At 43.3% G+C, this 23,402-nt stretch overlaps 1 protein-coding gene across 4 annotated transcripts in view; it reads right to left on the bottom strand.

Annotated features, from left to right (window-relative positions):
- Nucleotides 1–23,402, bottom strand: part of LOC6734214 (probable serine/threonine-protein kinase DDB_G0290621) — a 37,740-nt gene that overhangs the window by 9,127 nt on the left and 5,211 nt on the right. For 2 of the 4 annotated variants that reach the window (XM_016167951.3, XM_016167952.3), the window contains exons 2-4: nt 19,135–19,850; nt 7,106–7,304; nt 3,705–3,773 (exon numbers count right to left, since the gene is read on the bottom strand). In XM_016167951.3, the coding sequence (XP_016027255.1) occupies nt 3,705–3,773; nt 7,106–7,304; nt 19,135–19,169 (303 nt within the window). In that variant the 5' untranslated portion in view covers nt 19,170–19,850. The remainder of the gene's footprint in view (nt 1–3,704; nt 3,774–7,105; nt 7,305–19,134; nt 19,851–23,402) is intronic. The other 2 variants (XM_016167950.3, XM_016167953.3) reach the window with 1 other exon arrangement.

The following is a 23,402-nucleotide window of genomic DNA, read 5'->3' as shown; positions in this document are numbered from 1 at the left end:
AATTTATGGCTATATATTCAGTTATGTACATAACTCTAGTTCCGGACCAGGATCCGCGACCGGGTGGTTGCCATCGCACTGCGAATGGCTGGAGGTGGTGCACCAGCAGCAGCAGCGAAGTCGGCGGTGGTGCCTTTATTTCCGAGTGAGTAAACCATCAAACGCTTGCGACAAAATTATTAGCAATTCAAAGGCAGAAGAAGAAGACTCCGAACGATGATGCTGATGATGATGATGATTAAGATGGTGGGTGGTGGTAGCGAAGCAGGGACAATCTACTGATGTGGATAATAAAAAGTGCCCATGCTGCGACTTCTTCGCCTCCATCGTGCTCCTGGCCCCACTTCGCTCCACTTCGATGGCCCTTGTAAGCGAGGCAAGTGCCACTCAAGAGACATCGTCCGAGACCAGGACCACGCCCCCTTCTTGACAGTTGACAGCGACAGTTTTTCTTTGGCCTTCATTGCTTCGCAGTACAGTGGAGCTTCAGCCAGGGGGCCACTCGAGTGCTGAACCGAAATTAAGTGGTATTACTATCACAAAAGAACTTTCCTAGTGGAAATGTTCAAGACTTAAAATTCAATTTAATTAACATTTTAAGCAAACCTTAAAGAGCATTAATATATTTTGCAAAGAATATCTCTCTTTGGGTATCAACTAAGGAGAGCTCACTGTACCGTACTCTCCTCGCCCCCTTCTCCACAAGCTCTCCCATTTTCTAAAGCTGAATGCAGCTGAGCTTATTAAAGGCGCAGATTTCCAAGGGCAGGGGGACGGCCGGCGGGTGGAGAAAGTGGGGGTGGTGATGTAAAGAACCGAAAGACTGGAGGGGCTGGTCTGCCATGGAATTAAGAATTGAGCACGTGCTGGTGGCGAAAGTTGTGCATTGTGCATCTTCGCACTCTGCCAGCTGGTCTTAAATCAACTTTTCATTAGCACATGCCAATCCATTCAGATTTGGCTTGTTGATCTGTCGCCTGATTAAAGGCAAACAAATAAACAAGACTTCCGTTTAGTCATCTGCCTTCTCCGTCTGTTTGCCAGCATTTCGTACAACAAACACAAATATTTGAGGGCCCAACGGATTAAATGTCGTGTTGCCATGTGCCCAGTTTTACGGACAAGGGCTCAGCTGTTGTAACAAGAAAGAAATTGGAATTGCTAAAAAAAAGGGCAACTGTCAGCAAAATGGGCGGAATGAAGATGGAAGACTTGGGAGTCGCAGCCTAGCAACGAAACCCTTTGAAGGACGACTTTCTTATCAATTAGGTGGCCATAATCGCAGAGCTCTTGTCTTGGGAATCAATTACGCTAAAGTAAGTCCACACTCTACTTGCCAACGAAATGAGAAACTGTTGGGAGCGGATTGATGATGATGAAAGTGGGTCCGGAAATGGAATTGCAATTGGGAGCGAGAATGATGATGATGATGGGGATAGCATGCCGAATCGGAAGATGGATATTCATTGAATCGTGCCATTTATTGCATGCCACATGGCCAACAAGCTGCCTAAGTCTGCCCTCCACCCTCTATCCCCTATCTTCTTTGCCACCCACTTTTCCACATCGGGACCCGAAAAAAGAATTCTGCAACATTCACACTTTTGGTGGCCCGACTTGTCAATGGATTGCCAACTCCCACCCGCTATGTACACTGTACTTAAAAAGTAGTCATTTCATATGCAAGTATTTATATCACTTGGGGGTATTAGAAATAGAAACATTTTGAATGTTTGAAATTGTAAATATGATATTTGCAATGCTTAAATTATTTGTTATTTGATGATTGATATACTGAACTCAATAGGTTCGGGCAATCTTCTTCAATCTTCTGGTTCGAAATATAAGCCCATTATTTTTCTCAGTGCTTACTTCTCCCATTTCCATTGAGCCACTGATATGCCAATAACAATAAAGAACACACACATACTGATACACATACACACCCATACAGTCGCATTGTGGGGGAGGGACTCTTTGACTAAGTGAAAACGAAGGACAGTGGCAAGAAGACAGTGGAGTGGAGCGGGGAAAGGGGCAGCGAGCATAGTTAATCGTTATTTACAGACAGATAAAGTGCAGAAATATTGCCAAAGGAGCTGGAAGTTGGGACAGCGCAACGGTAGCTCATGTATCCACTCCGCCCACAGCCCCACACTCCTGCCAAAACTCCTTGTGGTGCAAGGAAAAGAAAGAGCAGCATTCGTGTGTGTCCGTGCACTGGGAAAAAATATAATGACTACCAGCTAAGGATTTATATGAATAAGAATGTATTTAAATTATGTAGTCATATAATTATATATACAGCAGATGTGCAATCTGAATGTGACTTTTCTGCACTTTTAAGGTATATCATCACGAAACTTGTTTCTGGTTTAAACCCTAATTTTCTCCGAGTGCAGTAATCGGATTCCCGTGGTCCACGTTTGCAGCCTGCCGAGATGATAAGGCGGAGAATGGGCGGTCGGGGGCAACTGGCACAGCCGCACTCGTAAATTGTGCTGTGAGCTGGGCCGCCTGCCAGAAGCAGGGAAAAGCATAGAAAATCAGGCAATGGCCAGAACGGGCCAAAAACATAGCAGAAAGCACTTTTCCACTTTTCCTCTCGACGCGCTTTGTCTCCGCCGCTTCCTGTGAAAATCAGGAACAGCAGGCGGCGGTTGGCCATTTGGCTGCGGAAATCGTTGGCCAAAAAATGTGTGTGGGCGTGGGCGCGGATGGGATGCCAGTGAGGATGCGGAGGCCACACGCTGCTCCTTTTCACACCATAAACTCGCAGCAGTTAACTCGTTTTGGGGGCTCTGGCTCTGGCTATGGCTCGTTCTGCTCCTTTTTCTCTGTTATCAAATTCAATTACCTAAAGCCGGAAATGCGTATGCCAAACCAAACTCCTTCCGCCGGAAAGTTCCGGCCATTAAACTTTCTTTCGGGCCGACAAGGGGCATCCTCCCCGGCCATTGTGATGACAGTTTAGATTGTGATTTGCCATTGAGAGAGGCTTTGATCGAGTGGACCGAAGGTAATAAACATTCGGAATTTCCTATCCCCGCCTTTTTCCAAGACGTAGTTACTTATTTTATGTGAGTTTATCTTGGCCAATTTGCATGTGAGTTCGCGGAAGTTTGGGTGAGCATGAGCTGCTTGATTTGCTAACAAATATCTATTTCATTTGCCTGTCTCCAGTTAACATTATTAAAGTTTAATTTGTACTAAAGTAGGGCGTGTCCAGCGCGGTCCTAACATATCTCCATGCCTCAATGGCCTTCTGCTCCTGCTGTCGTATAATTTGATGTCGGTACATATGCATGTAATTTAAGCTTGTAACTTTTAATTGCCCGTCCAGGCGACCTTGTTGGCCAGCCTGACCGCATAAACCGCACAGAGCGCAAACGACTGAACACGATTAATGACCCCCATGTCCATCTAGACCCGGAAGACCCCACCGCCCCCCACCGCTGGAGACCCTAGTGGCCCGAATGAAAATCTCTCACACGCTGACCGCACAGGAAATTAAAATGCTTGGGGAACGGGCAAAACTCCGAACCCAACTCCGGCGACATCGAATTCAAAGTTCATTTCGAGAGCAATGTCCGGGCCGGGTAATAACATCTCGGAGTCGTTGGGGCAGGATATGGAGATGGTATGCATGTACATAGATGGATCGATCGATGGATGAATGGATACACTTCCGTGGGAGTACTCACTTTCTGGAACTGCTCCTGCAAACGCAGCAGAGCGCCTTCAACTTCAATCATCCGCTTCTCCAACACATCCTGCAAGAACAACAAAACAGAAAAACCAAAAACTCAGGAAGCAGCACAAGAAGGCTAAATGCTATGGCTAAGTTCCCAAAAACGAAAGGTTAAAGCTAGCTGAATACGCGTATGTGCATGGGTGTATCTCCAAGATATATCTCCGTGTATATATATAATGTACATATATGTATATGGCCAGTGAACCAGTGGAGTTTTCGGATGTGAGTGGGTGTGTGATTTTTGAGGCGATTTCAGTGCTTTCCAGTTTTAAAGATACTTCTAAATTTAAATGAATAATTTCAGCTGAGCCGAATATGCAAGCAACACCAAACTAAACTTATATTCACCATCAGTAGCCGTTTGTTTGAATATAGCAATTAAAGTTGTTAAAGCGTGACTAAGTGCGCTTAATTTAATAATAATAAATACAAATGTGATTAAAATGTCTAGTAACCTTATAACAAAACAAATGTTACAGCTATAACAGCATCTTTTAAATACAACTGGACCGCAACTAATTACAAAGCAATAAGCTTATGAAGAGTGTAAAAGCGAGTAATGTATCACCTCCAATGTGTAGATACTTTTTCTAGTATCTTTCTGCGATGACAACACTATTAGCAGCCAAGCGATAAAAATAGTTATAACAGCTCGAAAAAATGGAAAAGCAATTGAAATTAATTTACGATCTTGTCGCAGCAACAGCAACGAAAACAGAAAACAGATTCGAGGTGTAAAAAGCAAAGCGTTGAACTCTTTTGGATTCGGTCTCGATTTTCCCAGTGAATGCAGCAGTGCATTGCATTCGGACCAAAGTAAAACACAATGAGTTTCAACTTAATCCGCACGCGATGAGGAGAAGGTCTCGGGCAGGTGAAAAAGTGGCCAAAGGGGGCAAAAGTGGGGACAGGTGGGCAGGTTGCAGGTGTGCATGGCCAATAATTCACCGAGAGCAAGGCTGACATGCCACAGAAGAACGGTGGCACCGAAAGCCGACTTTTCGAGCTGAAATCGATGAGGAAAAGCCCCCGAAAGATCAACTACTTAGTGCACTATTTACTCGCCACGATTTTTATGTACTTTTACATACTGGTATATATGACGTGGAGTCATCGCAGGAAATGGAAATGGCAATTTCAAAGTTTTCCCCTGCCTAAAAATGGCCAGCAAATGTTTCTTGGCTCGAACAGTCAGCGCACAAAAATCACAAAAAACAAAACAACTAATGTGATAGCCGCCGCCGCTCGTAAAACAGCAGTTTGCTTTTTTCGATTTTTTGTCTTGTGTTTTTCGCTGCCTTTTTGTTTTGTTAAACACTTAATATTAGTTGTGGAAGTTGTAAAAATAATTTTTATAGCTTGAGGAAAATGGGTTGCGTTGTCTTTTGAAGCATGGGTTTTGGCCTTTTTGCGCAATAGACAAATTGATTTTTGTTGTTCTGCCGTAACGAGAGAGAATTTATAAAGATTACGATCCGAGCGTGATTATGAATGGCCAAAAGTGTTAGTGTTGGCCAACTAGGCGAGAATGAACACCATGATTTGTGGCAGGATCCAGTCTCGAGGTGGAGCTGCCAGTCTTACACAGTGAGAAAAAGCTGGCATCTAGACTAATGAGTACTCTAGTTTAATCTTCAAAAGGTTTTAAAAAAGTCTGGTTTTTTCCTATAAGTTAGTATGTATCTTAAGCCATTTTAAAGAATCCATCGCACCAAATAGTTGGTATTAAATATATATATGGTTATGCAGATACATATTCCATGCTTTTTGAGAATCCCAACCAATCCTTGGCCAGCTGATTTCTCGAAAGTATTAATTCCGCACTTTGACGCTTTTTCTGTGTAAACAAATATAGCAGAAGTAGTAGGTACACACATATCCATATGCTAATGCAGGCAATGAAATGGAGACGGCGACAACAATGCCAGCTCATAGACTTCTATTCCAGCTGGCGAAACTGTGCGCATGTGCAGCTGGAGGAGCTGGAGAATCAGAGCCAGAAGCTGCAGCTCCAGCGGGATGCGGGGCCAGTCTGGGCAAACACAGCAAATAAATAGCTGGCAGTTCGTTGAACCCTCCTCAATCACTCGTCGCCAGTGCGAAACTGCACAGTTGCAGCAGCAACTGCAGCGGCAACAGCAACTGCGGCAGCAACTTCAAAAAGCACGGCAGCAAGTTATGGGGAGAGAACGTGACTGGGTTCTGATGACAGCCATGGATGCAGTGCATCGGATCCATTGTGTGTGCGCAAATAATCGAGATGCCATTTGGCAAATTTGCCGCGAGTGGGTGTCTGTCGCTGGGCAACTGGGCAGCTGGTCTGTTCGATGGACTCGGAGCTTGGTAATCGAGACACGCAGACTCTGGAGCGGATTCGTGGGTTCAATTAGCGGGAGCCGTGACTTCTGCCAGGCTGGGCAGACTGACTCTCCAGTGGATTCTGGGAAGCATTACCGCGTCAACTGCCATTTACATGGAGCAGTTACCGCGTTCCCGCCTGGCTTGGCTCACCCGGCTCATTTGCAGCCGCTTATGGACCATCCAGGCACATCCACAGGCCGTAACTACCATAAATCAACTGCAGCGGCTGCGCATGCGCCATACTTAGTGCTATTAAAACGTCACGGAAGTCGGAACGTGAGCAGCAGCGAGAATCTGAAATTCGAATGCGATGGAGCCAACATATGGCATCGCGGTACAATCGATCCATGGGAAAGCCTAGACCAGTCCCTAGGCTTGAACGCGATCAATTAGGCTGAGAAAATTCGGTGGAGAAATTGTGGCGAAATTGGACAGAAATTGCCGGCAAGTGAGCGGCAGAAGACGCAAAAGTTGGCGTGACCCGACCCCGCGGAGTTGCCGGGATTCCGGAGACTCGCATGTCAAGAGGTCATTTGGCCCACGAGAAGTCCTTCATCAATCTGTGCAACGCCGCTGCGATGTGTCTCGAATGGCACGTTAACGAGTTCAAGTGGCTCAAACTAAAAAAAAAGCCGAGTTCAAAGGTGTTTGCCTCGCCAAGAGTCTCTCGTTTGCATGCCGCACTTTGGGAAAATTCTCCACACGCCAACAATGGAAAGCGAGCTGCTCTTTTTTGCTTTCCCCGCCAACTGCCTAAAAATTGGGTTAACAAAAAGCAGAAAAAACTGAAAACACCAGAGCCGAAGGTTAGTTGATGGCGGGTAAGTAATAGCTATATACGGGGACTATGATTTGATTCCAGCTGATTGTCTGTAATTGAATGGGTCTACGTCTATCCCAAAAGCGCTACGTGCCTCCGCTCGAACCCAAAAGCCGGGAGTTACCAGATACCAAGGGGACTAGTGGCTAATTATGGTGCCGAGAACTCACCTTATCACAGCCGCCGGATCCGGAGATCGAGCCCCCGTGCCGCTCCAGGGGCAGAGTTCCCGCCTCCGATTCCACGGGCGTTCTCGGCTGGTGGACCAACTGAATCCTGCCCTGCGAGATCTGTATGTAATTCGGAGGTGGTGGCATACTATCGAGCACATCCTCCTTGTCATCCTCATCGCAGTCCTTCTCGTTTTGCCTGCAAACACAATGAATAAAATGAGTATGGTGCTTGATTCTTAAATCTTAACTCTTATAGCTGATTGCCCAACCGAATCGCCACTAATTATTCACTTTATTCAAACTCGAAAGTGGTTGCATTGTTGGCATATTTCTCGTAGATTGCCCCACAAAGAAGTGTCAAAATATTTCCATCGCTTATCGGAAAACTCCGAAAAACGAAACAAGAGGCAAAATTATTGCACAATACACACCAAGTATAGTAAATATAGGCTAAGCGAAACTATTTAGTGACAGCTCATAAATTGCTATTTCCGATAGTTGCAACCAACCAAGAAATTAAAGCAAAACTATCAAATGACTGGGATTTGTATAGCTTTTTTTTAGTGCTAATAAAATATCACATCGTTTTAGGCTAGCAGTTTAAGTATGTGGATAGAGTAGCCCATGTTTACTGTAACTCCAATTGATGGGGGCTACCACCTTGGGGCCATTTCTGACACGACCCAAATAGACTGCGACAGAGATATCAATTGTGTTGGTGACTCGGGTGTGCAAAGTGCATGGTGGTGCATGGGATCACCTGCTGCTTTTTCGGGGCCTTCGGGGGAACTCGGATATGTGGTGTGCCTGCCTGCCCATTGGATGCCGTCGTATCCTCAGCATCCCCAGTGCTAACGACGAAAAGTCGCTCGTTATTTCCAATTGAATTTGCAGCTAAGTGCAAATAATTCGATAAAATTGCCACTCGGAGGCATTCGAGTGGGCAAACAAACACACACACACACAGGCCAAAAAATCGAATGAAAAAACTCCGAAATCACCATGAGGCCAAAATGCTTTCGGCTTGCCAGCTTGTCTACGTTCACATCTAACCCAAACTCCAGCCCCCTCAACCCGATCAGCATCATGGCTTTTAGCTCTTTTAGCCCGGTCCAGCTGCAATCCAGTTTTACACACTCTAACTATCGAGTTGCCGACTGCAGTTGAATAAATGGCCGCAGAAAAAAAAGAGCTGCAAACAATCTTACAAGCTAATCGCACAAAATGTTTCGTTTCGTGTTTGACGTTGACACCGGGACAAGTGGGCAGTGGCCAGTGGACAGCGGACAGTGGACATTACCGATGGATACACAAATATGGCCAAATATATGCTGTGCCCAGCATATCGGTGTCCATATCGCGCGTATCGCTTTTCCAGCACTCGCAGCATTCTGCTGCCCACGTGCCGCATAGAATTTCCATCCGTCTTTGATTTATTGGCATCGAATAAAGCAATCAAAATCAATTTAACTGTTATCAAGCTGGCCATTGGCAGTTGGTAATTAAGTGAGACGCCAAGTAGCGCATCGCGTGCAAGTGCGTCAGCCATCTGAAAGTCATCCGCAGACTGGCAGTCATCATTCTGGCGCGTTTGCGTTAGATGCAAACCTAATTAGTCGAGTCAAAAGGGCAGCTAATGACATTACAGGGCTTTAATTAAAGTACCCCTGCCCCCACTCCTCTTGCCAGCTATTTCTCCATTCCTCGATGCCTCGATTCCATCCCATCAGCCGATCAATTGACAGTGAAATAGTGCCGAAGGCGGCAAGGTGCAGAGTGCAACGTTGCACTTTAGGCGCACCAATTTAGCACTGACTCATCCAGCTTATGTGTGCACAAAATGCACTGCGAGAAAAACAGTGAGTCAAAGCGAATACTAGCGAAAATCAGGGAATGTGGAAGTGAACTGGGAAAAAGAAGAAATAACATATAAAATATATATATTAAATATTAAGCATACATAAAATATTAAATCGTAAGATCCTTAATCTAGAGCTTCTATGATGCAGTTTGTCAAACTTAACTTATATTTTGGCAATATGCTTATCTTTTAGTAAGATGCAAACAGGTTACACATAACATATTTCTCTAATAAATTTCATATAGTGTGTGTACCCATTTCTTTCGCGCAGTGTACGTATTCAGTAGCCATAAGTTACGCACAAGTTTTGCTTGAATTTGCATTTCTATCGAAGTGCTCACCGCCGAGTGTGCGGATGATAGCTCCCGGAGGGGGTATTGTTCCGGCATGGCTATAGCTTTGCCGATTCCCTATCCAGCGGTCATTCGGCTAAGCCCCCAATCCCTCCGTTCCCCGTTCCCCACTCCCCATGCGCCAATCCCCGCCTTGTTCTTTTTCTGCCTTTGTGGCACATTCGTTTACTGATTATGCGTTTTTATGCGACGACCATAAATTTCCGCTGTCGCTGCTCCCGTCCGTCTCCTCATCGCCCTCCGTCACTCCACAGATATACACCATATATCCCCATCCAATCCAGACTCAGTCGCCGGCTGTCCAGCGCTTATCACTCGGCCACTGCAGTTGGCATAAAAATAAATATTGCACAAATGCGTATAAAAAGTAAATAAAATCGGGCCGAAGTAGCCGTCGCGCGGCTACTCCGTTTTATACGACCTACAAATAAGCCGCATAAGGCGCTTACTACCGCTTCCGCTCCGCACTTACCCCCCTCCAACTCACCCACTCCGATTTACTGACCGGGACGTCGTCGGAATCCCGTGCTGTCTTTTAAGAGCGATTTGAGGAGCATAATTATGCGAACAGTGTAATTGAGGGCTGCTCACGCCGATAAGCCAAGGGGCATAATTGTGGTCTCGGGAATCGCGAGATAAGGAGCCATGAGCTTAAGCGGATTCCTCGGTGATGAGTGACCCACTGAGTGGTCACTTTTGCCCCACACTTAATCACGCGCAAAGTAGCAAAGTGAGACATCATGAATTTCCAATCGTTGTTGAAACAGTTTCTTTTTTTGCTAAGGTATTAAAGAACTTTATCGTTGAGATTAAAGACCTTCGTATAGAGCTATTTAAATTCAATCAGCACAATCTAAAAGTAGATACTTTTGGCCACGTTTAATATTCGAGTCATGGACCTACTTAGTTGATCATTTTGCTCTGCCTACTGACGTCCGCTAAACGCTCAATTTGCATTAAACACACCGAATTATTAAACAGCAACTGCAAAGTGCATGTGGGAATATTTGCACACATGCTGTTATGAATTTTCATTTTCCAGCGATTATGTGTGTGTGTGTGTGTTGACAATGAGGTCGCCAGAGCAAATAATTTACAGTACTCTGCAGTAATTGCCATAATTTTCGACTGCCATTCGAACACACGGCTATGCCCCCCACCCCCTTCCCATCACCCACTATGAACTCTCCGTCGCCCCCATTCCTGTCATGAATATTGAAAATCGAAGTTAAAGTTGAACCGCCCAACTGTCCAGCTGTCCGAGTGCCTGAATGTCCAACTGCCATGGAGCCCCACTACTCCACTACTTGTGGGGGTGCCCACTGACATGGGCGTGGGCCGGAAAAAAGAAACTATAACTGAAATCGAAACAGAAACACACACTGACCACACGCAGATGAAGCTGCAGCTTCACATACAGTGAAGCCTCTAGAGGGCGGATATGGAATATGAACTACCGAGCTTTAGCTTCAAAACATCATAGATCATCAGCACAACTTATGAAATGTATAATGTGTTTTATCATCTCCCATTAGAATCTCCCATTTTATTATCCAAAAAAATGAAGAATAGTTTCGAAATAAGTTTTTCAAAAATAGACCCAAGATTCGGAAAAAGCTTTCATTTCTCCAGTATCGAATTTGAAGTGAAAAGCATTCTGTAATTTAAAATTCAGACCATTTGTTCTATAACAGAACACCCCAAATATTAATTTTGAAGTACTACCCCACTTAATACTTTCCGTTTAGAGACTTTGCTCTGTGGCAACGATCCGAACTGATAGAATAGTGCAATCTTGCAACTTGTAGAGCACAGCACTACTGTTTGTCGAAGCGCTGGAGTTTTCCGTTCTTTGAATTGCATAATTTATGAGTCTCGAGATCGATTTTAATCGTTGCTGTTGTATCTCACGGCCTTATATGGCCAGTAGTCAGTCGGTGGGATAGAACAATGTGCTAGGGGGCGTGTTGGTGCTGTATGCATTCACCGTTACATGCACATACAGATAAAGATACAGATACAGGCACTTATGCATGCATGTGTACATATGTTCTTGTGTTAATTTATTCATGAGCTGGCGAGCGGACTAAGCTTCCGTTATAAATCCGCGCTTAGTGCACTTTCTGCTCCGCTGCACAGTGGGTGCTGCATCTCGCTCCCACACTCGCCCCATCTCACTCGCACTCGCACTACCACGTTTGTTTGCTCGCCAAAGGGCCCTCGTCTTCGCCTCACATGTAACCCATTTCGCAGAGTTGAAACAAATCCAAATCCAGCAACGCAGCCCAAATAGGCGTGTCCGCCTGTCCCTCATCCTCTCCAGTCAGAAGTTTGCTCTAGAACGAGGTCTTCATTCAGGTCTGTCAACTGCGGATATTTTCACGTCGGATCTGGCCACATATCTTGCGCCATTTAAACAGGGGGAGATCTTTATTTGGGCGGCATTTGCTAATGTTAGGTTGTCATAGATAACACAATAAATAGTTATGTTAAGCTTAACATGCTGCATTGGTAATTGTACTGTACGATATCTTAGATTTCTCTATAAAATTATATTAATTACATATTTATTTTAGTATAAGCCATTATTACTAGACATAAAACATTGACGTTACGTGTATATCATCCGTAAACTGGTTAGATTGTACTATTCTATAAGTTTTATAACAGTTAAACTGTATAATATAATAATAATCAAAAGTATCTCAACTCATATACTAGATACAATTGATATGGCTGTTTTTTTTTAGTTCTTCAAGCTAGATATATCCCGTCACCACTATCTCTATTCAGCCCCTTGAATGTGTATTTTGCCAGTTGACAAAGTATGGCCCAAAGTGTTGGGCAAAGTCAAACAAGAGGCCAAAAGTGGGTGCATCTGCATGTGCATCTGTGCGTGTGCACGGGCCTTTTGGGTTCAGCTAGTCGTCAGCTAAGTAGTTATGGCATTGTTTCCCAGCGCTGCTCCAAAACTGCTCCGTGGGCGTGATGAGAAATGCGAGTAGTTGGCCCTTCTCATTTCAACACCCTCCTCGCCCGCTGTTATCGGTGCGCCCGAGTTGATGACCCAAATCTGGAGGTGCATGTGTGTATATCGACGCTACGGCTCTTATTTTGATCCCCAAGTGATACTGAGCCCACACTGGAAATTTGCATAATTTGACGACAAGTCGAGTTGAGGATTTATTATACACGCTTCATATGAGCCAAGCCGAATATGGCTAAAAAGCGGGCTGGCGATAAGCATCATATAATTGTGCCGAGCAGGAAATTACGACGACATAATTGAGTGCCATGTTGCCGAATCGAAATGAGATCGCTGTAAAGTAGACACCCAAATCCACGGGTGCTCCCCTTTCCCGGGGGGCATTATTCTGCCTACATCGGCAGTTTGAAGCTCCAATGAATATGGGAAAGAGGCGCCAAGGGCCAAAACCGAAAAAGCTAAAAGCCGCAGCCATATACACATCTGCTGGTCTGTGTAAATATTTATGCAAATATAAACAAGGGCCGAATGGCTGCCATGTAAATACAATGCTACTGCCAAATGCAATAGATTAAAGCCATCCAGAGACAGGCCTGTGTCACGTACCATTCCGGGAACCAGGGAGCCAAGGAACCAGGAATCCAATGAGCCAGGAGCCTCCAGCACGAAACGGAAGTCAAGTGGACACTTGCTGCTTACCTGGCCAAACACCTGGGACCTCCGCTGATTGACAGGCGCGAGCCGATGGTGGTGGTCACTGCATTTGCATATCGAGAAAGGCACTCGAAAAATAAAGGTAACTTGCAAAAACTATTTGCAACACTAACCAAACATATAGTTACAGCTGAGTTTAAAATTTCAAATACTCAAAAACAGTTTTCTTAATCAGTAGAATTACTTTTCTACTAATAAAAACCGCATACTTTTAAAATTACTTACTGAGTTAAATATTATTAGGCATGCTACTTGAAAACATGTTTTTTTTTTAACTTTTTAATCACTTTTTGTATAAAATAGCAAGTTTCATTTTAACATTTGCATATTTAACACATTTTATTGGGCTTTCGAGTGGTTGAACATGTTAGTTAATTGTATTCACTAAACGAAAAACACAGCCAACTATAAGTTTGCATTAGTTATTGCTTTTGCTGTTGACTGCCAATTGAATTTGTTCAAGTTGTTAATAACTTTGCATTGGCCAGTGCAACCCTCTGAATTTCACGTAATTTCTACGAATTTTTTCAGTGCAGACGGCGGCGGCTCCCTGCCTCCAAAAGGAAGCCGTCTAGGTGCAGCCGTCTGTTTGGAAAGTTATTTGCATGCCACGCTTTAAGCGGAGCCGCTCCTCAACTCTCGGGTGCTTTGCATGCAGATTTGTGATTGGCACTTGGCCAAGCGGAAGCGATCAGTATCGCTCTCACTTCAAGGACAATGGCACGTTAATTGCGTGGAGCAGAGAGCGGAGGCAGCCCGATATTGTCGAATTGCTGGCCAGCACACACCACCACCGCGCACCCTAATGACCCATAAACACTGGCTCAATAGGCCATATCCGCTGTCGTTGACCAGATAACGCACCGCGACCCGGGGGCCACCTGTCGCCCCAGTGCCCCTTTTTGGCCAAAACGGGCACATCTATAACGAATGCCTGGCCTGCGGGCAATAAACACACGTATCCCACACACATAAACTCTATTTATCAACAAACATTTTCGCTGGCCCCGCTACAACAATGGCACCTAGTTGGCTGTAAAACCCCAGGTCGTGTCGGGTGGTTTGGGGCTGGGTCTTGCGTTCGCTTTGGGGTTCATTTGGGGAGCCCCACCCATCAACCCATCAACCCATCCACCCAACTACCTATCAACCCAACGACGACGACCAAACCCAAAAAACTGACTTGCGTTTAAAGCGAACGTTAGGGGCAAACTTTTAATTAGAAAGCAAGTACGGTCAGCTGGAAAATGGCTGGGGAGCAGTGGCAAATACGGAAACTATGCACGGGAATATTTCATTATGTGTATGCGAAGTACACATGTACATTGTACATATCGGTGCACTGAGAGAAATATGTATGTAATTATTATTATTATTAAAACTACAAGCTAATATACTAAAATAATTGTATAATTATAAGCAAAAGTTTTGATCATCTAAAGATACTTATTATTTCATTTGTATCCATTTGTATCCAGCATTAAAGAAACTATTATTACTATTGTTTCTATGAGTTTCTTTTTTTTCGGTGCATGCGTGTTTGACTGGTGGCAGTGACTTTTCCGAGCCAGCGAACTCTGCATGTTTAGGCCCAATAACGGAATTGAACGCACAATGGTTGGCAATCAAGCGAGTTGCGATGGGGTAGGTTAGGGTCATTCCACGCATCAGGGATTGGCTTGGGGCGCTGTTGCTGTTGCGCCATGTGGCACGATCCCGATCCGAATGGCCGCCCCCAAATCCCCATTCCCAGATGATAAATCGCAGGCTGACATCTCCATTGCATCTGTATCTGCATTCTGCATGTGTCAGCCGCTCATTAAAAAGGTATTCATCATTATGGCGACCGCCGTTGCAGTTGTCGCACCCAAAGTGAAAATGCCGCCAAGATCTTTTTGCGGCGGCGTGTTTGCTGTCAAAATCAGCTCCAACGGGGGGAAAATGTGGGGCCCCTCAGATGTTTTCATTAATTTCAATGGGGGCAAGGTACAACGACTTTAAGACCGAAATGATCGATGTTTATGAAGAGTATATCTTTGGGATTTTCGCAACACGCAAACATGGCTTGGCATTTTGGGATTATAAATCGCGCGCTTGAATTACAAGGCAGCGATAGTAATCCCAAGTAATGATCGTTTGATTGATTTTATAAATCTTGCTAGGTGCAAATGCAACATTTCCTGGTAGTTGAAAAGGTTATACCACTACTTCCAAGTCAATTTCGCGACTTGATCGTTTAGCAAAGTATTTATGTTTGATTTATAGCCAAATATAGATGCCAAGGTGCCTATTTAATGGAATTAAGCAAAACAAGCTTATGGCGTTAAACGTGTTCGTATGCAAATCTATAGTGTAGTGCAGTCATAGTCTAACGTTTGAATATAGTATAAATGCTAGAAATAAACGTGATGGCAATCGTAATAAGGGAAATAACATTATGCAGTTTGTACATAATCTTTTTCTTTCATTCTGAGTGAAATTTTTCTTTTTTTGATTTCATCCAGCTGTGTTTTTCATGCGCTTATGACATCACAACGGGATTGATAGAACTGAAAACCTTTTAGTAACTATCAAGTTACTTATATTTGTTGTAAGAGTATCTCGCTTTCGCTGTGAACTTGGCCATATGCGGCATGTATCGAGGTGCAATTGTAATTCTCGGGCTTTCTTCTCCCCATTTTATTTTCGTTATTGTGAAATTGTTCAATAATTTTCCTTTTTCTCCTCCCGTCACTGTTGTCATCTTTGGCCCCTTTTCGAGATGAGATGAGATGGGATGCGTTATGCGATATGTGCGCCACTTTGGCTTATGATGGAATTGACACTTCAGTTTCTGTGACACACGAAGTGCGGGACGCCCATCAAAAACAGACCCGGGGCTCAGATACATAAGCATAATTCCCCAACCCAAGTAGAAATAGAGAGATGCGAGATAGTGGAGGCAGACGCACTTGAAATGCATAAAATGGCATTTTCTTTTGTGTGTGCAATGAATGCTCGTGTGCTTTTGCCTCTTTGGTGGGTGTTTTTTCTTCGAGTGGAGTGGGAGTTTGGATTTTTACGGCCAAGTGGAGTTGGAGTCTTTAGATGCGTTTGCTAGTGCTAATGGCGCATTTATGACCACAGGGTTGCAATAGCAAAACTCAGGGTTGTGTGTGTGTGTCTATCAGTCGATCAATTTGTCCTCTCGTCACTTGGCATATTAAACTCTAACCCCAATCACATACATATGCAGCTTTTGTAACAGCTGAATAAACCCCTGCGTAAATTGTTTTATCATCACGAAAAGTTTCAGTTTGGATTTCCGCTAATTGCCAAAGAGCGCAGCCCTGAAGTTTGCCTTGGTTTCATTTTCATTTTCATTTTATGCCTTTTCTTTTGTGTGTAATCTAAGCTGGAAAACGGCGGGGGCACTCGACGAGTATATAGCCTACATAACTGTAAGTTCCCACTGCCTCACGCTTTGTTGCACCACATTTCCTTTAACCCATAAAAGCCAGGCACATGCGCAGCGTCGAGATGTAAAAGATACATCTGATACGGCGGGCAATAGGCGGAAAACAATGGGAACAGGGCGAAATGAGTTTGAAATTGAGAACGTATGAAGAAACTGCCGGCGGATATATCGTTGTATGCTAGTTCTTATTGTTGTTGCCGGCGTTACTCTTGTGGGTCGCACGAATCTTCCTCCCGTATCAATCATAATTAGGAGGCCAGTTTAATGTTTTCCCGACTCTCCGGCGCACACTGGCATTAATCCCAATGACTTTAGCTTTTACGCTCGTGAGAATCCATCCTTATCGTATCTTAGGCATACACAGAAAAAATTATTACATAAATTAAATATTCATAAAACTTATGAAAGGGGAACGAATTTAAAACAATTTATAAGCTGAAAGCTATAAATTAGAAGTTAACTATGTGAACAGATTCTTTGTTCAAAACAGTAAAACATTTAATAAACACATTCTTTTATATACAAAAAATAAATAAATTTGTGCATAATATAAGGTCAAGGAATTTTAAAAACAATAACGCTTAACCAGGTTGATTATTTGTTTAATTACTAAGAGGTTTGAATAAATAACTGAAAGGTCATAAGTCATAACAAAGTTCAAGAGAAAATATCAAGAATTTCATGAAAACATTTAAGCCCACACAGAATTTTTTAAGACTTCTGCTTAAGACTCCCAAAATAAACCGCCTTAAATCTGAATCTTAATCAGAATTTTAATGTGGTTTTTATTTTCTTCGAGTGTTCTGCATGCAGCTGCACTTGCCTCCATCCGACTTTTGGAGCCCACATCCCAGACCATCAAATGTTTAGTGCTTAATAAAGTGTGTTATGTCTTTTGTGTAATTATTTTTAGCTTTAGTCGCGCTTGAATGCCACGTTAGGAGAGAGGGGTGTGGAAGGGGGGCAAAGGCCTTACAGGCGTTTCTAAACGAACATCATATCGTGTGTGGGCCCCCAAAAGACACAGAGATCTTAAAGGTTTGGGGCCAAGCTCCGAAAAAACACCCCTTCCACTTGGCTTTATGCTTATGTATCTGCTAGATACATTTGTATATAGCCATGTTATGTAAATGCGAGACTTCCACCTACAAGGTGCTTTGGGCTTTTGGGTTTCTATTTGCACAGGTGTTTTTAGCACCTGGGTTCATGGCTGCCTGATGTGTTTGGGGCATTAGTTATCATCATCGTACGCCTCCGGAGGGGGCGTGTCACCGGTAAGTGCTAAAAGGCATTCGACTGCACTTTTCTGTAATAATTAGCACATCATGACTTGTAAATAAAGCCCACCAGTGCTGGACGTCGTTCTTCGTGGGACAATCTCTACCTGCTCCACATCAAATCTAACCACTCTAGATTATTTGTACACTAACTATCTAATAATCTACAGGATTTCCTGAAGTTAACTTAATTTTTAGCGATTAATTTTGGCCCATGAAAACAATGATATACTTCCAAAATCAGGCCAAACATTCATTATTTAGTTATTTATCTTTAGTTTCATCAACTATTTCTTAAACAGCTTTTATCAACTTACGTACAAAGATAAATTACCCTTTTTTTAACATAATCTTTGTCTATGCAAAAACTTCGATAGTTTGGCGGAAACTTTCGTTTGTTTTCCCAGCGCGATTGCTTTTCCCACGAAAATCATTTGGCAGATGGCTTTTTGATTGCTCTGGCTGCTAATTTTTTGGAGAGCTAATGTCCCGCAAGGCAATCTCGAAATTCGAATCGCATCGAAGCGTAATTCAATTTTCGCTTTAGGCCAAACGAAACCGGTCCACAAGATGCTAGCCATCAGCGATCGGCAATCAGCTAATAATAAAGATTTTAAACTAATTGGCTCATTTAACGCAGAAAAAAATCATTATAATAATAATGACGATGACTGATGACTGCTCGCTCGCAAAATCATGGCCTTCGGAAAACTGAAGAGGGAGTGTATCGCAAGTCGCCAGAAATTAATTATACAAAAGTAAGTTTTTTGCCACTGCAACGTTCCTTTACTCGCCCATTTTTGTCAGCGATTTTGCAAATTGAAAAGGTTTCCCCAACGCCCCCAACCCCACGACTTCATCCCCCCTCGACCAATGACCTTTATCGCGAAAGTCATTAACGAAGGAATTGGGGCATGGCAAGGAAAAGCAGTCGAAGTCGAAGGACGACCAAGAAGGACAGCATTGATAAAGTGGAAGGAAACACATAAAAGCTGCTGGACATTCTCGTCTCCGGGGGCAAAGGGGGGAGGGAATACACTCAGAGAAATTGTCATACAATTCCAAGAAACATAGCTACTTAAAAATTGAATTCAAAAACTGATTAACGTTTGGAAGAAAGAAAACAAAATTAAATGAATAATATTTGTTATTCTATTTAAACTTTTTTTCATATTATAAATGAATTTTGCATAATAGGAGCAATTTAATTTGTTTCTATTTGAATCGAAAATTATATCAATTTACTTCTGAGAATGAACATTAAATTATAGAAAATTTGAAGATAGAAGAGGAGCTTATTGTAGATATGTTCTTATTTTACTTGGATTATTCACTGTGTAATTTTTCCCAGTGTGCTGGAATTTTCTTGGTGACTTACTTGCGTGCCAGGCGTTTCCTTATTCCCGCGAACATTTTGGCTTCTCCTTGGTCCGCTCGCCTTTATCCGCTTTTATGTCCGTACTAATGTTGTATTGTAAATTAAATTGCCGATTTCCGGGGGCTATCTTTTCCGCTCCCGGCTACGAAAAAAAAGGGCAGCAACGGAGTACGGTGACACTTAAAATTAATTAAAAAAGCAGCAAAAAGGCGCAAACGCAATTGTCGCGCAGCTTCACTTCATGTACGCGTACTTGTTGTTTTTCCGATTGTTTTTGTTCATTTGGCGAGTTGTTGTTTGTGTTGCTATTGTTGCTCTGGCGATTGGCAGCTTTTGGACGCCTCATTGCAAGAGGCGGGCCAGACAAACACAAACCAGCTAGCAGCAAACAAATGGGGAAAAACAGAAACACAAACCGAAATGAAAATCAATTAGCCAAAGTGGGCAGCTGCAACTGTTCGCCGGAGATTTGTTTCTATATACGCGGACGGATTGTAGATTGTGCAATCCGTAATTCGAAGTGCGTAACTCGAAATTCGTAATTCGTAATTCCTAATAATCCTCAGCTGCGATCGCGATCGAGCATTTCCATTTCCCAACGCACAAACACTTTTTCAATGCACCCAAAAGATATTTTCATTCACATTCACTTCATTGGCGCTCCACGTTGACAAACTCCTCGTGTTTTTGGGTCTTCTATCTTTCGCTGTGGGGCGCTGAAATGAGAAAAGGAGAAATTCACACATTATTTTCAAATTTATTACCCCTTCATCTGTATCAACAAGCTGCCAAATGAAAGAGGGGCATTTCGGTAGGGTCACATAAGCGATTTATATAATTGACGTGTCGAGTGACAAATTCGAAGCATTCGCCTCCAACAAGTCGCATCGAATCGGATTTTAGTTTCCGACTTTTGAGGAGTTACAGCATCAGCCAGCAGTGTCGTAATTCTTGCCGGGCAAAACTTGGAATTCGAATTTACTACACTTATTCGTTATGCTATGAAACCACAAATGGTAAATTGAGAGAATATATACAATGCTGACAGGGTCACGTTTTCGTTTTATTGCCAAAACATGTACACAATAATGCTATCAATTGTTGTTTAGAGAGTTTAAAGTCAATTTTAGAACTATGATCAAATTAAAACCAAATTTAAAACATATATATAGAACTAACATAACAGCAAAGCTTAAAAACATCTCAGTACTTGTACTTGCATTCCTACAAAGTTTTCTTAATTCGTATTCAAGCTAACACGTTTTGAACGACTGTAGATATTCCAAATCTGGATGTGCAAATACTTAATGGTGCATACCTATAGCAATTAGTGCTTATTAATGAAGCAGATACTCTCTGCCTCAAAACTTTTAATGATGTTTCGGGCCTAACGATATTGGCAATTAAACGCCGCAAAAACCGTCTTAAACCATTTGGCTGGAAAACAACTGTTACTGTGCGAAGGCATTTAGTGGCCCAGCCCCCAGAAGTGAAGAAGCGAAGATTTATGGTCTGTGAATTTGATGGAATCAAGGGAGATTTGCAGCAAAAAGGCCGGAGTCTGCTGGCGTTTGGAGAATGGGAATGTCTGGCCATTCGGATGGATGCCCACTGATAAGGCGACCGTGCGATCTGCGCCGGAACAGAACGGGGAACATCAATCATGGCCTCAATCTGTGTGTGACCCCCATCCATTTTGGCCAGAACGGATGCAGATGTAATTATGGCCCAGTGCTCCCCGTTCTTTTGGGCCCCCTTTTCCAGTGCTAATGGCGTATTCGGTTACAGTATTCGGCCCTGCACTTGGCTCACATACGAGTTTTTGGAGTGCAGAAGCGGCAACAGATGGAGCTGCAGCTACACTCAGCCATGCATGACAAAGAACATGGTTGTTTTCTATGTTTTTCAGTGTTTTTCACTGTTTTCCCCGCTTTTCCAACCAGCTTGCCAGCGAGAGCGTGAAAAAAGCAAAACGCACCAACTTGAAGCTTCTCACGCACGCGTTGGCATTCGTATCTGTATCTGTATCTGAGACTGTGCATCTGCCAGTGGAGTACTAAATACTGTATCTATTGAAGATTGCAACACGTAGTATCACGGTTTCTCTCGCCGCACGGAGAGAAAAGAGTGTCCGCTTTAATATATTGATAAGATTGGGTTTATCAATTCATCATACAAATAATAATATACCTACCTTTGTGTACCTATTTGAAATTATGATAAAAAGCGGATATGTGTCTCACACTTCATTATTGTATCCATTTGATAAGATAAGTAATATTTTAAGTGCATCTTTAGGCATTAATAAATGTAGTTATTCATATTATTTTTTGCAATATATATTATGATTTCGATGAGAAGTTAGTGATAGCACAATTTTCTACTGTGTCGCCCTTGTTATGCTTTATGTTCTGCACTTGGCTGTGCCGCTATTTTGGGTCGTTCCCCCTTTTTTTACGCTTTTCCCTCTCATCCCTCCCATCCCGGTTTCCCGCTTTCCCATCTGCCCATTTTCCCCTGAATGAACAACGGAAACCTGCCGCATACGATACGCCTCAGCGAGCGTGCAATTACCACCGCAAAACAGTGCTTCTGGATCCGGATCCCAATACGAATACGAATTCGAATCGGAGTCCATTCTCCACCATCTAAATATCATAGGTTTCTCAAACTCAAAAATAGTGCAATCTCGCCGGCAAGTGGAACTCTTCTGATTTATGGCCCATTGTATCCGACAGATACAAAACGCTTTTACCAACACTCGAGGCCCACAAGTGGCTGCCGCTGCAGTTTGTGCCCCTTCTCCTCCTCCTCCTCCTCCTCCTCCTCTCCCCTCCCAAATGCCCTCGTTTACTGATTACTTTGCACTCTTCAGCAAGTGAAATCCAAGACTCAACGCCCACAGATTGAACAACAAAGAGTTGCTCAAATTTTATTGGGGAACGGACTTAAGTGCAGGGGGAAAGTGTCACCCACATGCCACAGTCTCGAGATTAGAGAACAATCCCCGCTCAACTGGCTAAGGAATTCGCCAGATCGCCTTTGTTGACCCAAAGCTAAAGTAATGGAAATGATTTCTTAATAGAATTCACTTAGTTTGGTCCACAGTTTATTATGTGCAACCACATGAGCATGACTAATAAACTACAAGAATTTATTAAAATCCCAACATTAAAATATTATTTTTTATTACTAATCTTAAAGTCATTTTATAAAAACATACGGAAGTAATAAAATGACCAGCTTTGTAACTATTAATGCTTTCTGAACATATATGTAATATGATTAAGCTAAACTATGCAGTGACAAACCAATTTAAGTAGGCAACTTTAAGAATAAGACCCAAATAAAAACACTCTTGTGACGATAAAGTGCACAGATTTGTTGCCAAATTTAGCTGAGAAGATTTTTTTTTATTTTTTTTTTGTTTGATTTCTGCTGTCAGAAACGAAAAACGAGGCAAGAAAACTGCGACGAGCAAATGTGCGAAATAAAAATTTCATAACGTGAAATTAGCGCACATAACTCGAATGCAAATGCAATTTGGGCACGTCGCCGCTCGTGGGCAGCCAGGGGGGGTTGGTTATGCAAGGGGTGAGGGGGCTGGTGGGTGGCATGGAGAGGGGGGGGAGTGCAACAACTGAGCCAACTGATGCCGCCGATGACGAGTCGCTGATGGGGAATATGGCTGGCTGAGTGCGGTTCGAGTTGCTTGGCTGCCCATAAACGGAGCAGCAGCTGCATGGCAGAACTCCTTTTCCTCCTTTTGCCCCAATATCCCCCTTTCCCGCCCCCCTTTTCCGCCTTTGAGAAGATCTTGGGCAACGGGACTTATAATTAAACATAAACCCGGCGGATCCGCAGACTCAGCGACTCGCCAACGGCACGCATAAGTCCATTTATGCCAATATGCGAAAGATGGGCAAATGGGTAAGGAAATAAAGTGCTGTGCTCGGCGAGCAAGGCTCCTCCTTTCCATTTTGTTTAACTTTTTTGCATTCCAACGACAGGGAATGTGTCGCCAAGTTGGCTACCTCACAGTCCCGCAAAAATCGTATCGAGAAATGAGAGCGCAAAATAAACAAATCATAAATCTGTGAAAAATATGCTTTATGGCTGTGTACATGACCGCGACCACCCAAAAATATGCCTGATCTCTGGGCGAATATAAAATTCTATCCTATCGCTGTGTATGCCACAGATGCGCAGATACATTTGTGCTGTGTGTTTTGAAGATGTCAGCATTTTTTGAAACTAGATTTTTGTGT

Source organism: Drosophila simulans, chromosome 2R (assembly GCF_016746395.2).
Source record: "Drosophila simulans strain w501 chromosome 2R, Prin_Dsim_3.1, whole genome shotgun sequence".
Lineage (NCBI taxonomy): Eukaryota > Metazoa > Arthropoda > Insecta > Diptera > Drosophilidae > Drosophila > Drosophila simulans.
This window is presented reverse-complemented; position numbering and strand designations above follow the sequence as displayed.